Consider the following 18415-nt stretch of genomic DNA (forward strand, 5'->3'; position numbering starts at 1 on the left):
TGTTTTTGTAAGAACCATCCTTGTGGTGTCTTTTGAAAGTGTGACAAACCACAATATGTTCAGTCCAAATCAAGATCCTATAACACATTACTGTTACACACCTGTATTGACTTCATAAACTGTACCAAACAGTTAGGTCAGGACTTGAAGTCCAGGCTCAAGCCTTGAGTACAGTGTTCCACATTCATCTTAGTATAAAGAGCAAAGATCAGATTATTTTTATACCATCTGGATGGGTTTATTACTTCAGTTTCATATATTTATATTTCATCCCATAAAATATAAAATAGTGGGTGTATTCAGGACTTAGATGCTCGTAAACGATAAGGTAAATTTAAGATTAACATTGTCTCCTCCTAGTGGTCATTACATTGTTCAGTTTTTCCTGAAAACACACACCTTTGCTTGGTTTGTTCCACCGACACGCCCACAGCCAAAACCCGGAAGTTGTATGCTCAAGCGATCTGATGATTAAATCGTGACTTCACTCTAGCTCGCCTGGTGCGATTACAACGGTGCCGTACTTTACGTTCAAGCCAACTAGAATAAACACATGACTCGTAACCGTATTATCAGCAACTTTATGCTAAAATATGGTGTAGATATTGTTTAAAGTAAAGTCATTGTACAGCCACATCCGCAACTAGCTAATTTTACTTGTTATCTAGCTGGCTAACTAGCCTGTTACTACGGTATGCACGTCTAGCTAGCCAGTTCTCATAAAAGTAGCTTCTGAACTCGTGAATCAAAGAATCTCCTTTTCTTGTTTGCTAGTTTAATAACGAGTAAAGTTGAGCCGATGGATAAAATATCAAAAGGTGAGTTTCTACTTGTAAATTTCCCTGCTTTTCGTTAAATATGCCTGACCAGATGACATTTGTACATAGCTTGCTAGCAAGAACTTAAATGAGCTGATGTTAGCTAATTTTATCTTCCCAATTAGCTTGCAATTCGTTGTCGATTTTCTTTCTCTAGATGTTGGTGATATTCAGTCCAGGCTGATAGATCACAGGCCAGTAATACAGGGAGAGATTCGCTTCTTCGTGAGAGAATTCGAGGTGAGTGTTCCACCAGAATGTATTCAGGCCCGTATCTTAACTGAATTAGCTAGCTTAACTTCACTTTGAATTGCTGTGTATTGCCAGTGATTTTGTATTCATAAACAATTAGCCATAGCTAGGTGCAGTAAGTAGTATGTTACGTGTGTCTATTCGTATGCAAATGCACCGTCTCTCATATTGTGTAGGAGAAACGTGGATTCCGAGAGAACCGTTTGCTGGACAATATCAACAAAATGGTGATGGAAACCAATCAACAAGCAGTCCCCAAGTGTTCAGAGACAATGCATAATCACCTTTGTGAGGCCCTGACGCGATGTAAGCATCCTCCTCCTTTTAACACGCTTCTGTAATAGATTTTCATTTTCAGAATTTTAGAATTCGTTATTATAACTGGTTCTTTGAAGCATCTTAACCAAAAGGTAGCTTTTCTCCTATTAAATTATGTGAGTTTTTGCAATGCTGTAGTTTGTTGTAACACACTGAAGTTTACCGCAATACACCATGCAAAACATTTGGTTTGCTCTTTTTGTTAGTAGTATTTTTTGAATATTTTGAGTCCTTATGTTGTAATTATTGCTTTGCACTTGCATGTCAATTTAGGCACAGATCTGTGATCTCAGCACTGTGTTTACCACTGACGTTTGTTCATGTGAGGTTACTGGTGTCCTCTTTATGCAAATTTTCATGCCACCTTATTACATGCACTGTGTAGGTTGCTCTGGATAAAAGCGTCTGCCAAATGACAATAATGTAATGTAGTGAATAGAAGAAGAAGAAATACTTTATTAATCCCGAAGGAAATAGTACTCCCTCTCTTTTCAAAAACTCTAGTATATCTACTCATACAACCCAATCACAAAGAGGACTTTTTTTGTGACATTATCCAAATGTGAGCTTCTTTTCTAGTATTACTCTTATAGTTATTAAAAGTTCATGGTACCCTCACTTGCCAGTTTGGTGCCTTCTAATAGGTTCTTGTTCAGAAGAAAGCTTGGAATTTAGCAGATATTTTGTACTACCTCTTGCTACCTGGTATTATTTGCATGGTGTCTTTCAGTAACAGACAAGTAACCTATGAGTCCCAATAATAAATACAGAATCTGAATTAAATCATGTTTGTGCCTGAAAGACAAAAATGCCCTTTCTTCTCCCACTGCAGTAGAGGCAGCTAATCACATGGCACAGAGAATCCAGCAGAGGGAGCTAGAAGCACAGAAGGTAAGCCATGTCAGCACTAACCTGACTCTCAAAGCAATGGCAAAGTTGCTGCGCTAACACTGAGTTTCTGTTCTGCAGTACATCACATTTTGTTATTTTAATGAACAGAAAAAAAACAAAGTAGCCATACATATTAGCTTTTTTTTTAGGAAAATCATTTAAAACTTTTTAACATTCTGTTGTATGTAATAATTTTACTCCCTGAAGTAAAAAAAGATTTACTTCAGGGAGAAAAGTGTAAGTAAGTATGGAGTAAGGGCTTCTAAGCTTCTGCATGTATTCTAGAACAATTTGTGTCAGTTATTCAGCAAAACAGTGAATCAACTTCATGGTCACAAACCCGGGATTGAGCTGATAGGAGTGAAGGAACATTCAGTCTTGTTCAGATAATCCTACCAGAAGCTCATTTTTCTGGTGTATCACAATATAGACCAGTACAGACCAGAAGGGCTGGATCTCACTATGAGGCAAACTGTCTGTGAGAAGTAAGACATTAATGTCAGGAAATGCCTCCCTATCGCCTTACATGTTTTAATATCGCAGTACCTTCCTGAAAAGTAGCATTTCATGTTCTTGTGGTAAGGAGATAAAAAGAAGTGGTTACAAGCAAACACATTATCCAAGGCATAGCAACATTTCGCTTTTAGTGAGGAAGCATTTTTTACCCACTCATGGTTAATTTGCACCATCATATCCATGTTGTGTAGCTACAACAAAATCATTTTCATTCTCTCCCTATAGTGTACTTTAAATAGTGATTTGAATTAATTTCTTCTTTAACACTTGCAGATGTGTTTTTGTATCATTGTTGCACCAAAATGTGTAGATTTGCTTTGAAATTTGGTTACGCCAAACCTCTACAGATCTCTGCATGGAGTGGAAAGAGGAAGCAGAAGTGAAATGAAGGCTAGTACAAAACCAGTGTGTTTTGATTTGACAGTGGATCTTGGACCTAGATGGCCAAATCTAAAATGGAACAGTCTTACGTATACTTACGTATAAATGTCCAGGTCAAACAGTGGCAGGCATAGGCAGGTCAGAGCAGACAGGAAGGGGACTCCTCTCTATAGCAGACTACCTTCCCAGTATGGACCCTGGTTGCCATGGCAGTGCGGCAGTGTGTCTGTATGTGGTTGTCTGTCTGCACCTCAGAGCACCCGGCTGCAGACTTGCATGGACCGGCGCAAGGTGGACTGGGAGGAGTTCCTGAAGGAGCAGACCCGTCTCCGAGAGGAGGTGGACGATGAGCACGCCAAGGCCGTGGGCCGCCTGAGCACCCAGTACAGCGAGATGAAGAAGGACCTGGCCAAGTTCTCCAGCTTCTGAGCCCTCCCCACAGCTGAGCGTGCTCGCACACATGCGTGCTTCTCCGAGCGGAGCGGAGGAGAGGGTCGACGTGTGTGTCCCCGCAAGAATGGAGCATGTGTGCGGGTTCTGTGTGAGGGTGCACTTGCGTGTGTGTGTGTGTGTGTGCATGTACGTGAGTGCGTGCTTGCGTGTGTGTGTGTGTGTGTGTTTGAGTGAGTATGCACATTCGAAAGAGAGGCTGTTGACAGGAACACCGCAGAAACCTTTAATTGACTCAGAGCCTGGCTGATGGCTCTAACAGAACATTGAGGGCCCCTCATGATCGCCAATGCCGCAGAGAGTTTGTCATTTGTCTGGATCAGAATAAGAGCTGTCTAATAAAGAACTCTGCATTTCCACAACCCATTAAAGAGAGAGGGCTGCTGTCATAGGACTGGAAAGATACATAATGCCAGAGGTTTGGAAAATGTCAACATCTTTAAAAAACAAAGGAAAACCGCATAGCTTTTTTGGCTGAGATTTTAACTCGCAGAAATTTCTGCATCTAATTTTTTAAACAGAGCTGTGTTTGAGTATGTTGGGAGTCCATTGGCTTCCAGTGTTGAATGAGATGTTAAAAGGAGCAGGAATCTGGCACAGAGATGTGACATTGTAAGTTATGTATACTGTTGTAGACTTGTGTGAGCCCGGGCATGTTGGACTGCAAAAACTGTCCAGAGCCTGATTGTTTAACAGAACCACAAGGCACGTTGGCCAATACACACTTCGCACCTCCACTCTCTTAAGTGTTCACCGCAAACTCTGTGGAGTCCACATTGTTAAAAGCAGACGTAAATCTGGAGCTGCCCATGCTTGGGTATGCTTGGCAAGGTGGGCAAACACACGGGAGGGGGGTGCCTGACGTGCTAAGGCAGTGGTGAGAGGTGTACGTTTGCCCCGAACAATGGCAGCCTGTGTGGATGGATAGCCTGGTATCATGTCACATTCCTGGCATGTGGACAGCGGTGATTAACTTCAGCTGAGGTGACAGCATAAATATTTGAAATGACTTTTAACAACATCGAGCAGAGGGCCAGACTGTTTCTTTTGTCCTTCTTCAAGTGGGGGGGAAACAACCTCGTCAATCATTGTAAGAAAATAAACAGGCATCCAGCTTCACATGGCTCAAGCGTGCAGTTTTTTTGGGGGGATTTTTTTCAGTTTTTTTTTTTTTTTTTAAACTTGGGGAAACTATGAAACTGTTGAGAGATTCCTTTAACATACTTGACTTCAGAGTTTGAAGGGAAAAGGTGTCGGCTTTCGGTAAAAGTCGAGTTCTGGACCTCTCTGCCTGCACCGTGGCACGCGTCCCTTTGCCTCTGCTGGCCGGGGCCGGTGCGTCTCGCGTAGCTTGGCCGGGGTGCGCTCGCTGGCACGGCGGGACCGAGCGGAGCAGCGGTGGCAGAAGTCCCGGGGCGAGGCGAGGCACAGCAGCACACGCCGAACGCGCCCGCGCGGCCGGGGGAACCGGGGAGCACCGCCATCTACGCTTAATCAAGACTGACAAAACTGAAACACAGCCCACCTCCATCAACAGGGCAGCTTTCATCTGGCCCTGAAGAGCTGGTCCCGCTTATTTAGAGTTTTTTTTTAACGGTGCTTTGGTCTTATGGAATGACTTGTGTGTTTGCAGAAAGGTTAAAAGAAGGAATATATCAACCATACCTGTGTTAAAATAAAGCCTTGCTTGCCCTCCACGTCATGCTGGAGTTAGACAAAAGGAACAGGGTGTATGTTTTAGAGGTATGTTTTTGTGGCTTTTGAAGCAGAGTTACAACTACTCTAAAGGGAAGCGGCTGGTTTCCCAGCGGTTGGTTCAGGAACTGCCATGGGGCGTTGTTTCCCTCACGCCCCACAGATAGACTCTCGCCATCCGGGAAGATGAGTGTGAGGCAGGTCGGGCAAGGACTGACCCGCTTTATCATCTCGCCCCGCGCAGCAGGAACCGGCCTTGTTTTTGTCTCCTCTCTCTATCGGAGCCATTGTGTTCTTCCTGTTATGGAAAGATTGCGATGATCCCGAGCCCATTCGAGGAGTGCGGTTCCACTGCCAACATAAATCATCGGGGAGAAGCATAGGAACCCAGCCTGTCAGAGGGGCTGCGGAGACAGATTAGGAAAAGTCTGATCACAGTCTGAAGAACACAAATGAACACACGAGTGGAAGGCAGACTCATTCTGGTCTGCCGATAAAATCAGGCAATGCGGTCGGGCGAAACAGCTCCTCCGATTCAGACAATTTTGTACAATGTGTGTATTTTTAAAATCAGTCTTAGCCAAATACATTTACAATGATCTCTGTTTGCCTCTTAATAAACTTTTTTTTCCCCCTCTCCTCAAGTTAAGGAGAAAGAGCACCATACTGTAATACCTCCAGTCTCAAAGGCAGTGTTCTCACACATTCAGGACCAATAAACCTTTAGTTCACCGCTCTTTCTGAAATCCTGACAGCCTTGGCAGTACTCAGCATGAGCTTTCAGCATACTTACTGGACTTCACGCTTCATGTGAGAAAAAGGAAAAGGATGAAAAAAAATCAGTGATATAAAACAGAATACTAAGTATTTTTCTACAGTCACATTCACTAGCCATAAATTTGTGCTTCGGTGGTTGTATTCTTCATTCTATTGTGCATCCTCATAGCCATTTTCCTCCATTATTGCTTTCTCTAAATGAAACCGGGTGTGAACAGTTGGGTGTACTCCCAATTTAATAACCTTATATTACAGCACTGCAGGTGTTCTACAGAGGGGTACAGTGTGGGTGGTAAGGCAAGGGCTGATATGAATTCTTTGGCAAAGCCTGACACTCACCCTGAGAATTCAGAGGAGTTGGTGCTCAGTGCTGAAGTATGATGATCAGGAATCGCATTTTGTTGAGAGGGGAGCAGAGAGGTTAATCGTCCACCGAGAACACCACCCGCTTTCAAGGAAGACTGCGAAAACAGATAAACCAAAGGACGTCTCTTCGAAAGCGATAAAAGATGACAGTGAATTATTGAAAGGGTCCAGTCCTGCGGTTTAAAAAGAAAAGGAAAAAAACGACCCCCGCTAACCCCTGTCAAACTCGGGTTGCGTGGCATGATGAAGCCCTCTCGTCCCCGGGTGCGTGGGGTATTTTTTCATTCGCTGGGGCGAGGCCCGTGTTCTGGCCCTGCCAAGTCCAAAAACACAGATAAGAGCCAGCAACAACAAGCGCCTTCCTCAGTCAATCACAGACAGAACAATGGCCAGAAAGGACACAGAGAATGGCTTGTCATCGCCGCTCCGACAGGCTCACCGCAGCCGGGACTCGCGGCCCTTGTTGTTGTACAGGGGTTGAGGAATGTCTGGCTCTTTTGCCAACATACCTCAGCAGATTTTTTCCCCTTGTAATTAGGGACTATTAATAATGATTTTTGTTTGAAAGTCAAAGTTTTGTCCTTTTTTTTTCACCCCCCTCCCCAACCTTTTCACTGGGCAACCTGCATAGGAAGCCTTCATCAGTGTATATTTTGGACCGGAAGGCTATCGGGTCATCTCCCGTGTCCGGATATCTCTCGGCAGGATTTTTCGATACCCTGCCCTGCTGAAATGAAAAGAAGAACAGAAAAAAAAATATCTGCTCTGATTCCTCTTGTCTCCTCAGGTTCTCTGAGAGGTTATGTACAGCCATTAGGGCCTAATGGATGCCAGTGAATATTATCTGAGGAGATTATACAGAATGTACCCCATTGTTCACAACCCAGTTATGGGTCATGTTTGACAGGAAAAGAAACAAAGAATGTCTGTTCAAGCTATTCCTTCCCCAGATGCAAAATGACACTAATAGGATGTAGTAGCATATAGCCACTTAAGTGTGCCATGAGAGATGCGATCAAGATGTCAACTATTATAGGCAGCTGGAGATCTCGTACAGTTTGGTCACAAATATTTATGGGGGATTTTAAATTTTGGAAGTCCAAACACAAAATTTTAGAATGGGGCTGACCCTCTCTCAAATTTAGCTGTGGGAATCAGGGGAGATTTCCCTCAGATGTATTTTCTGAAAATTCACATTTTGACACAGTATTCCTTGAGTTTTTCCTAAATGGCCAATCATTGCATTTTGACTATGTAATGTCAGTTTTGTGTTTTCTTTATTGATGTCATCTAATTAAGTACTAACATTGTTGGACTACATGCTTTAAAATGGAGATCTGAAACAAGCACTTACTTCTTACATCTTCCTTTTATATTTCCCATGGTATGCCTTATGACATATCCTTTCCTGGACATTATCCAGGAAATTATTTAAAGACAGAATATGAGAGAAAATGAGGAGTGCTCATTCCATTACCCCAAAGTCAAAGGGGCCCAGCCATTCAAAGGATTCTCAAAACGGGTACAGAAAGCAGGAAAAAATTACCATCAGCAGAATTTTGTTCTCAGTATCCCGTTTCCAAAGTAAATATGATGTTATGACCCTAAAGAGACCCCAGATTCCTAAATTCAGTGATCCAGTCATTGGTGCTTAGTTGAACTTTACATGTTTTCATATAAATTTTAATAAAATCATAAACTGAGCTCATTTTCATCATTTAAATGAAGCCGGTAGCTTCATTAACTGGATGGTGAATTTAAAAAGCTAAGAAAGAAAAAACGCTTTGGCACTCTGTCTAGGACACCAAGAGGGTATGGATGTCCAGTTTTAAGATAATTTTATATGCTGATTAATGCATGTGGTGATGTTATAGATTGTTATTCACCTTGTGAAAACTTTTGCCTGACGACTCAGTGTAGCTCTAAACGTACCCGATATGGTAGATGATGTAGCCTCGTGGCAGACAGAGCTTGATTACACGATGGATGTTCCCTGTTGACACAGGGACGGAGCCCTGATTCAGACAGCTGATTGTTATTGAGGTCCTGGATTTGGGCTGCCAGGCTTCCCTCTCCTCCTAACTCTTTGAAATAGGCTGGTGAAACCAGAGCTTCATCCTGTGCTCCCTGCATAGCCATTTCAGCGTGATTGTTAGCAGTGTTATGGCACCCTCCCTGCTGACAGATGTGCAGTAATGTGTCCTGGTAGGCGTGTGAAGCAGGCCTTGTGCCCTTTCTTGCTCTCCCCTTGTCTGTCCCTCCCTCTTTCTCCTCCTCACTCCCTCTCTCTCTCTCTCTCTCTCTTTGTCTCTCAAGCTCTCTGTTCCGCTGGCTCTGACTAAGAAATAGTAATCAGTTGCCCTCAATTTCCTGCAGAGGAACAGCAACAAAGGCTGGACCGTATGGGCAGGTCTTCCCTTTCTGTACATATTCCACCACAGGAGTCAGTATGCTCCTGTGATCACCGTCGCTCACAGGTATGTGTCAAAGTGTGAGTCGCTTCACCACACCGGATCCTCTGAACATGGTTCCGGCACACACTTAAGAGCTGTACCCCCCGGCGAAACGTTAACATTTATATTGTGAAATAAAGGAAATGATTTAACGAAATCTGTCTGTAAAAGTCATGGGAAAGGCATCAGCCGGTATCCATATTATTTATTGCTCTTTGTTGGCATATTGATATAGGAAAATAATTCATGAAACAGAGGAGTACAGGACTCAGTATAAAAAGATGATTCAGGGCCTTGTCTTTCCTACAATGAGTAAAGCACAATACCGCCAGGGATGTTATGCAAAATCCATAATAATGATGAAGATTCTCATATCCTCTTCACATCCTCTGTGTAGTTAAATCATGCGGATAACCTGTTTATAACAGACAGTCCCCTTCCTGAGTTCTTTTCATCTCCGCACCTTCGCCCTGTCCCCACTGCTAGTGCTCTTTCTCTATTTTAAGATTTACTGTACATTATTTTGGGAATGTTTCCTGTCTGGATTTCCTTTAAATATTTCTGGTGTGTTCTTTTTGCTCCCAGTCTTTGCACAATGTTTTTTTTTGCTCTGAATATTACAATGATACTCTATCTGGTCAAGCTTAGTTAGAGTTGCACTTACACAGGATTTAGGTAAATTTATTACTTCTTTACTGGCAATAGTGTATGCAGGTGTTCAGTGAAATTGAGCAAACTCTGTATTTTTGCTGAATTCCAGTGGGGGGAGGGATTTCCTAGGCGCATCAGATATCCCAATGAATATAGTCCCTAAAATAAAATAAATCATTCTGCTCCGTTTTACAAGATGATGCGTTACCCATTCAGGAAACTGCTCCTGTCTGTACACTACAGCAGCTATATGTTATGCCCAGAAAGGAAAAGACTGTGTGTAGCTGTGCTCTGTGTGCTCACGGGCCTGTGTGTGTGTGTGTGTGTGTGTGTGCGTTTGTGTTTGTCTGTGCATGTGTATATGTGTGTGCATATGCAGGTCTCCTCATCTATGTGTGTGTGTGTGTGTGTGTGTGTGTGCGAGAGAGAGAGTGAATGGGTCTGGAGCAGGTCTCTCTATGTGTGTGTGTGTGTGTGTGTGCATACATGCGTCTGTGCATGTGTGCGAGTGGCTCTGGAGAGGGTCCAGATACAGAGCCTTGTCTGACTCAGTCTCTCATCCTCTCGGCTCCTGGGAGGCCCGGGCTCTTGGCTGAAGAATGCACAGGAGTGGGCTTTTCCAATAAAGGCAACCCTTTCAGTCCCCACGCCAGGCTGCCGTTTACTTTTCATCATCTCGCTCTCTCAACTGGAGTGGGCTGCTTAGTCTCTGCCCTAATGACTTTACCTTTAGGCAGAGGGACCTGGACCTAAAAACAGCATTACTCACGTCCTGCCCGCCCATGTAACACACAAGGCACAGCTATCATGTCATTTTTAAGTGCCTGGGCCTGCGATGATGGGACTCGGAACAGAGCTGCACACTGTCTCTCTGACCTGCATTGCTCTGTGCGGCCCTGTCCCGTCTGATGTAACGTCTGCATCGGCTCTCGGCAGTAGAAGTGACTTCGCTGTGAAAGGTCCAGAGAGACTGTTCTGGTGTGAGAAATCTCAATCTGTATCGTCACTGGGTGTGAGAAAATTGCAAGTCTGAGGAAAAAAGAATAATGCAAAATGTGGAACGTCAGTGATTTTTGTGTATCTTTGTACAATTTGTATTTGAGAACAATAAAATACATGCACAGCTAAAATGTTTTAATTTTACCCACTTTTAATAACTATTTCCTATTACCTGAACTGGCAGACAACAGTATTACATTTACCATGAAATGGGCTGATCAGTCAAGTAAAGCTTATTTAGTTAACTATATTGTTTTTTCAGTATTGAGCACAAAATAATTGATAAATCATTATTGGGGATACTTGTCAGTTATGTGTCTTTTTCTGTTGGAGGTAATTTGTTTGGCATAATCTGATTAATTCACTACATAGTTTATTCAATATTTATTTTTAAATCATACATTACAGCTGTGCTTTATGTTACACACAATATGCTCAAAGAATGGTTTTGTATCTGTGTGTCTGTGTATGTATGTATGCTTTTATTTCTTCACCTCCATCTGCTTATAGCTTAGGATTGGCTAGCACAAAAGCATGAAAGTGCATTTCGGAATATGATCCACCCTGCTGTATTGTAGGGGGTTAGCTAGCTTGTCAGCGGTCCGGCGGGGTTAGCGCTGCCGAATCCTGAGGCGGCCGTGGCTGGGGCCGAGCTGGAAGACAGATCAAAAGAGGCAGTGAGCAGCAGTCCAGGGCAGAGCCTCACGGCACCTGCTGCAGCCCGGCGCCAAGTCAAACACATTATTCCACCAGCCGGGCCGCTTAATGGCTTCTGTTGGGACTTAAGGAGCATAGTGTGATATTGGGCTTCTCGAACCCATGCGCCACAGCGGTGCGTGGCTTCAAACCCCTCTCCCGGCCCCCCACTTACCTGCCCCTCACAAGCCTGCGGGGCCCGCTGTTTGTTACTCTGCGCTCTGTGACAGGGGTGTGTAGTTTTGCTTGGACGGGGTTCAATACGGAGAGAGAACAAATCATCCCTTAGAAAAACAATAAACATCTGTTTTGAGACTTGGCCACCTCACGTTGGCCGGGCCAGGCTGACTTCAGCAAGGTTAGAGCTCTTTTTTCCATGAAACAGTATGTGACAACATCTGCAATTTCTTTTTAAAGGGAAAATAAAAACAAACCTTTGACGTAATGCAGGTTTGCTTAAGTATATTGCAATGTGTGTAAACAACCAAAGGGAGACTTCATGAAAGCTCTCTAAGGCTGACAGATCAAAGCTTATCAACAGTGTTGGTGTCAGCAGTTACCACCGTTTCATACGGAGTGGCACCGGAAGTTGGACCATTTGTAACAATGAACTGCTTGTCTGCTAATCTACTCCTCTGCCCTAATTTGAGATGTCAGCCACAAGCACTGAGTTCCAGTCACCTATTAAAGCAAACGCCCAGCTGCTTCCTTATTAACACTGGCAGAAGTCACCTCGTGACATCACAAGTCCTGCTCAGAAGCCCCTCCCACTGAAAAAGTGGTAAGTTGCGACGAGGGCAGAAGCTCTGTGGTACCTATGAGGCGTAACGTGGTGATAGACTTTACAGGTTGGTCCGCCTGCTCCTCAGCTCCCTCCACACACCACAGGGGAGTCAGGGACCTGGCTTCCAGAAGATTTCCTAGTATTCGATGTGCGCGTCCCAGCCTCGACACTCCTAATGGGTTTTCCAGCAGGAAGGCAGAGAGCTTTCCCTAGGACTGTGAGCCAACGCCTTCAGCCATGGATCCAGTCCCCATGCCTCAGGTTGCACTCTGGTCCGACTCATTCTAACTGGAGCGCTCAGACATAGTGTGGAAAGGAACATGCAGACGCACGACAGGAGCCAAGTGTGCTTTGCTCTTCCAAACCCCAGAGGGCATTCCAGACGCTAGACTGTGCTCCTACAGAGCCACAGTCCTGCAGAACCTCAGGACCACTCCCTATCACCTGTCTCACACAACTGAACTTTGAACGAGTGGCCTTTTGAGTAACCAATACTAATAGCTGATCCAGTTCAGAGGCAATAAAAAGTAGAAGTTGACTCTCTATCTATAAACATGAGAACAGCAAATGCATAGCAAGTATTTCCTCAATACCCGGGCCATTCTTCTTCTACAGATGTTCTTCCCTGTGTCAGATCACATACCACTGCTCTCCTGAGAATCACTGACCTGATATAAAAAATGAAAATTCCTAAAATGGACAGCGTCTGAGGCCCTCCCTTGGATTATTCGGCAAAATGAGAACATACAAACACTTTGATACAACGGCGATAGCTATGGCAACCGACCTTAGCTGTCCGCCGGTTCCAGATGAAATGCTGCTTTAGATATTTTCCATACTGATATATTCTTGTAGGCGGCGTTCCACTGCCTTTTCCCATGAAAGGTGGCTTGTGTAGCAGTTAGTCTGTAAATGACATCCATTTCTCACAATTGATAGCTTCCTGTATCCATGAAGTCAATGCAAAATAACAAGCAGATGCAATCTCGTTCACTCCTCTCACCTCTACTTCAGTCAAAAGAACGTAAACCATGATGTATCAAATGAGCACAAGCATTTTTCAAAGTAAAATAAAATTACTGATGTGTTACAACACTGTATATTGTATTAACATGTATACCTAATTATTACTGTTGTCCAATTAGTTTCACCAACTAAAACAAGAAACCATCTGATGTGCTGTATTACCACGCAATTGTTTGTGTGTTTAATTTGGGAGCACTTCAGCTGCTATAATCAGCAATGCACCCTGAAAGTGAAATATCTTAAATGTACACTGCTAACCTTGAAAAAGAAAATCTATAATTAGCTCTGAAACTCACAGCTGTGTGCAGACCTGTTTCATATTCAGGGTGAAATGTAAACATCCTGACACTGCTCCACACAACAATAGGAGCTACAGTTTATGTGACGTAATGCACGCAGTATATACCACTGTCTATATCAGGAGTTATGTTATCAAGTTATCAAGCTTATAGGTATACTTCATTAGATTTTTTGCTCATGACATGTCACATATTTTGTTCTCAGTACTATATTTGTAAACCTTCAACCTTGGGTTTATTTCTAAATCCGACGGGATTACTTCTGGGTCAGTACAAGTGAGTTTTAAACACTTGAACTACATGTTTAAAGACTTGATTAAACACTAAATGGTACCTATAATTTGGCTGATTGTTGAAATCAATACAATGAATACAGTTGACAGTGTGCAAACACCTCTTATCGCTTGTGCACGTAATGAAGAGCGGTAGATGTATGATGGCCACATTAATGGCACTCTCGGGCCCACCAGTTGAGTGGCATTTTTTTCTCATCCGCTTTGGCAGAGCGCTAACAGTCCTGTCTATTTGGCCTTCTTTAACCCTGCCACCTGCCGACTCCATCACTCTGAAGCGCTAACCTCAGGCAATTAAGAAAATAAACAGCACGTCTTCAAATCTCCGCAGGCCATTAATCTACTTTTCCTATTACAGAACATTCTCTGGAGTCCGGCTCATATGGCAAGCTGCCCACCATTAACAATGGGTAACCAGTAGACACTGGAACTATTTGGCTGCCTCTGGGAGAGGGATACATAAATGTGTCAGCCACAATTTAGTCACATTTACCACTCCTATGAAATGTGAAGATTAAGCTGTTAGGATGAACTGTGAAATGTGGATCCTAGGAGGCCACAGTAATGAATGCTTTCCCATGAAATATTTGTCTATAAATAATACTTATGTACATGTTCATTGAAAATAATACAAAGAAAATCTGTAACAACGTATGTTTCATTGAACATATTGAAAATGAAAAAGTAAAGGACAATGAGTGATATACATCAGATCAAGAGTAGCACTCTGATCCAAAAATTCCCTTCTGTATGATAGCTCTGACAGACAATAACTCGGTATAACAGTGCAATGGGCAGGGTTTGGTGTTGTTATACCCCCCAAAAACGTTGAAAGTGGTCATATGTTCCTTGATTTTCCTCCTTTTGACGGTGCCGTAGCATGAAAAACACTATCACTCCCATCCATCTGTTTGGTCTTTTCCTCTAAACTTCCAAACTGACATTACTACCTAATCCAATGAAATCACTAATCAATCATGCCTTCTGTGAAAACGCTGGAAGAGAAAAAGCTTCTGCCATGGAGAGAGGTGGAAGTTCAACGCTAGTCAACCCTGAGGGCAAGGAACATCATTTATCTCCATGAAGACAGTGACTAACACTGTTACTCCATAAACAGGCACAGTCCCTGTGGACAGCTGGAATTTTAATGGCTGTCCTGAGAATGGAGCACTGCCACTGATCCCATGTAATAGGTCGTCTCCTAGCCAATACGTTGCAGTTCAACCTAACCAAACACACTTCATTAACACCTCATTCAGTGGCACGCCTGAGAGGGGCATTCGCATTTGCACCCCACTCAGTGCTAATTGTATGAAAGCCCTTAAACTATGGTTTTCCATACGATGTATTTTTTTTTTGTAATGAAAAAGGCCATTCAAAGAATTACACAGTACCTCTTAAGCATGAAACAAAATAAAATCTGACAAATTATGGAATAACTGAAAACTGTTATACCCCTATCTATCAATGTAGAAATCTTCATTATGAAATTATGGCGGTTGTGAAACAGACCAGAAATACTCTGTGCTGCCTAAGAGTTGACTGCCTATGAAGGCAGGGCACTGATACCTAGGGAATCGGACACAGATTTATAGGCCTGCAGTCACTGCGCTGGAATACAGCTCTCCTGGGAGGTGACAGCCACTACAGTAAATTGCATTAATTCATAGCTAGAAATGTACACTTTCTCAAGCATGATTGGCAATGATGAAGAAAAACCCATGAGTCCCATGAGGACCAGACCAGCTATATGGAGGGAGAAGAGCTCAACTTACACAAACTGCATGTGGTCAGTGTAAAATAATCACAGCTACTGACACATAATGGTTAGTCTTTCTGAATGAAGATGCGTTGATTATCTTATTTTTCTGCTTACGATGACATAGAACACGGTGTCATTATTGTAGGAGGGAACATGGGACACTGACACAACAGCATATAATTCTGTTTCATTTTGTTGTATATTTTTTGCCTTTTTCAGAATTTTTAATCATTTAGACAAATACTATGTACTATGTGCAGTTTGTACTGTACATATCGTGTGTATGCAAAGTTTGTCCTCAAGCTGGTTTTCTTGTAATGCGTAAGTGTACTTATTGTTCAAGCTCTGAGCCAATAAACATATTTGATGAACTGAACTGGAGACAGGATTAATGCAATCACTAGCACATGCAAAATGAACGCACAAATTAATGAAAATATACATATGTATGAATACATATTAGAGAGACAACAACTATTGCCAAAATACGGGGTTGCCAGTCTCATACACGTACCACAAGAGAAATATACTCTTTAAAGGCTGTTAAATAACAGTCTGCTGAAGAGTATTGCAGCCATTAAAAAAAAAAAAAACATCTGAATGTTTCTGCATGAAATGAGCTTTGTGAAAAGGGTTTATGATACGCTCCAAGCTGTCAGATGAAACTCTGAAGGAAAGCCATAGTGGCTGCCAAGGTCTTGCAGTCAACCAGAACTCTGTGAGTTCCACTCGCTAACCACTAATTTGACCTTTTTTTATGATCTGTTAATGAAATACTTTGCCATTGATTTGTCTACCACCAGCTGACAAACAGAGATTTCTAAGCAACCCTCTGAGGGACTAAAGACTGGACCACCAGAGAGTATCACTGGCTGGTCTCATAGTTTACAGAAAGTATCCAGAAAATGTGCAAAAACTAAACCCTTGGACTGGCCTGAGTCAAGTGGAGAAATCCAGACCTCCCAATAAAAAGGGGTCAAGAAGATTACCAAGAATAAAGCCAGGCACAAAACAACCAACCAGACCTGGGATAACGTCCAGAAGATAAGCACTGAGAAAATCTGACCTTTCCTCAAGTTTATTTGACCCTTTCAACACTACATACTCCATAGTTATCTCCATCTCACACAAGCCACTTTAAAACCCACAGAGCATGTAAAAGTTGCCCGGCATTTCCCTGTCACATTTGACTGCTAGTGACGAAGTCCTAAAAGTAACCATACGGTGGGTAAGTCAACATCACAAGGCAAACAACTGAATATTCAGAGCAGCATGTTGACAACTGTGTCTGAAGGAAGATATTCTCAGATGTATTACTGCATCAGATGGTATGAGCTCGAGAACATTCCCATCTCTGAGCTGTGGGGGCTTAGTTCATACTGCAGACACAGATGTGAGGGCAAAATAACTTTCCACATGATTTTAAAAGAAAACACAAATTCCATTCAAAACAATGAAACATTATGACTGACTAATAAAGACTACATCCAATTTTTATATCCACAGAACAGAAGCTATAACTGTAGTGCAAAGTCTGCTTTTAAAATTCCAAAGTAAAGAAGGTATCAAACAGGCAAATTTCCTCTGTGGGAGGAATGCCATTGTTCAAGTGTTTAAAACAGCAGAGTAAAGGAAGGCGTCTCATTTTACTTTATTTCCTGTTCTTCCATAAAAAATAATAATTCTCTGCAGAACTGTTCCTTCCCACTAGTGTTGATAAACAGATTTTCACAAAATAAAGAAGATGACTATGGTAATGAGCAATTCTATAAATGCTTGTAATGTTTGCTACAAATACCTGTGGTGGGAGGCAGTTTATTAGCAAACTAGCAAAAGTGTATACAAAGCACTACACAAAACACCCACCAGAGCGAAGTACTATAATTCTAAAATGTGTACTCAGCGTTATTAACTGACAAAGTATTACAAAGTGCAGCTGAAGGCATCATTCCTGAAGGTTGTGCCTCGAAAGGATTAAATTCTAGGTTTCAATTCACATGCATCAGATTCAAACAATCAATGGTTCCGATTCCATTTTCAAGGGGGAGCAGGCATCACTTAAGAAGTTTCTGACCTCCTACATACCTGTGCTGCAGTAGACATAGTACTTCATAGTACTAGGTCAAGTAAAAAATGCATATAGTTTCCTAGATAACCTATTTGGTGGTAAGACCTTAACCAGGCTCCCCAGCGCTGCCCAAGACTGTGGAGGCCACTAACAATGACCCCGTCATAACCAGGTGGTAAAATCTCATGACAGTCCAAGGAGAGGCCCATCAAGCCACAGATGTTATTGAGCAAAGAACCCCAGGGCAATGCACATGAGCTAGCCAATGAAAACATATCCACAATATAGTGTACCAAGCCCTGCTTACACAGTCATTCCCTTTTGGAATTGAAACAGAAATTATGTTTCAGACTTAGTGCTTTAATTACATATCAGACTTAACCTAAATGAGGATACTCCATGGTATCAAGTAATTCATAAATTATTCACAAATTCAGTTAATTTCGTACTGAGGAAAAGTTCCTCAATTACAAGGCAGTTTAGGCAATCTGTCTTTATTCAGTATGCTAGTGCGTACTGTACACATCTACGGGGAAGAAATATTAACCGGGTTTCATGTCTGAGCATTCACCCTCATCTAAATCAAAATTATCTTCTGGTCCCATATGTGAAGTCAGGGAAGTTTTGGAGACCTCACCCCTTTAAGGAACAAGCTGACAAGAAGCTGCAACACTGCTGACAAGCAAATAGTCCATAATAAAGAGACTAGTCAACATCTTTACATTACATTGTTGGCATTTAGCAGATGCTCTTATCCAGAGTGACTTACATCAATTACAGGTTTTTACATTGTTATCCATTTATACAGCTAGATTTTTACTGAGGCTGAACTGTGGGTTAGGTACCTTGTCCAAGGGTACAGCAACAGTGCCCTGTGGAGAATTGAACCAACAACCTACAAGCCCTGCTCCTTAACCACT

The 18415-nt window shown here is 42.5% G+C and overlaps 1 protein-coding gene across 1 annotated transcript; it reads left to right on the forward strand.

Moving 5' to 3' along the window:
- The first annotated feature begins 460 nt into the window (after window positions 1–460).
- bloc1s5 (biogenesis of lysosomal organelles complex-1, subunit 5, muted) lies at window positions 461–4735 on the forward strand. Its single transcript, XM_036522184.1, has 5 exons — window positions 461–818; window positions 976–1058; window positions 1247–1376; window positions 2221–2279; window positions 3432–4735. Exons 1-5 carry the CDS (start codon window positions 800–802, stop codon window positions 3603–3605), a joined length of 465 nt encoding a protein of 154 aa, XP_036378077.1. The 5' UTR covers window positions 461–799; the 3' UTR covers window positions 3606–4735.
- The last annotated feature ends 13680 nt before the right edge of the window (window positions 4736–18415 follow it).

The sequence above is a fragment of the Megalops cyprinoides genome, chromosome 2 (assembly GCF_013368585.1).
Source record: "Megalops cyprinoides isolate fMegCyp1 chromosome 2, fMegCyp1.pri, whole genome shotgun sequence".
NCBI classification, from domain to species: Eukaryota; Metazoa; Chordata; class Actinopteri; order Elopiformes; family Megalopidae; genus Megalops; species Megalops cyprinoides.

What these genes read in the sequence shown, in the direction of transcription:
- bloc1s5 (XM_036522184.1), top strand. An exon ending in TCTTCGTGAGAGAATTCGAG is followed by an intron (nt 1,059 to 1,246) that starts GTGAGTGTTCCA and finishes CATATTGTGTAG; the next exon opens with GAGAAACGTGGATTCCGAGA. An exon ending in GGGAGCTAGAAGCACAGAAG is followed by an intron (nt 2,280 to 3,431) that starts GTAAGCCATGTC and finishes TCTGCACCTCAG; the next exon opens with AGCACCCGGCTGCAGACTTG.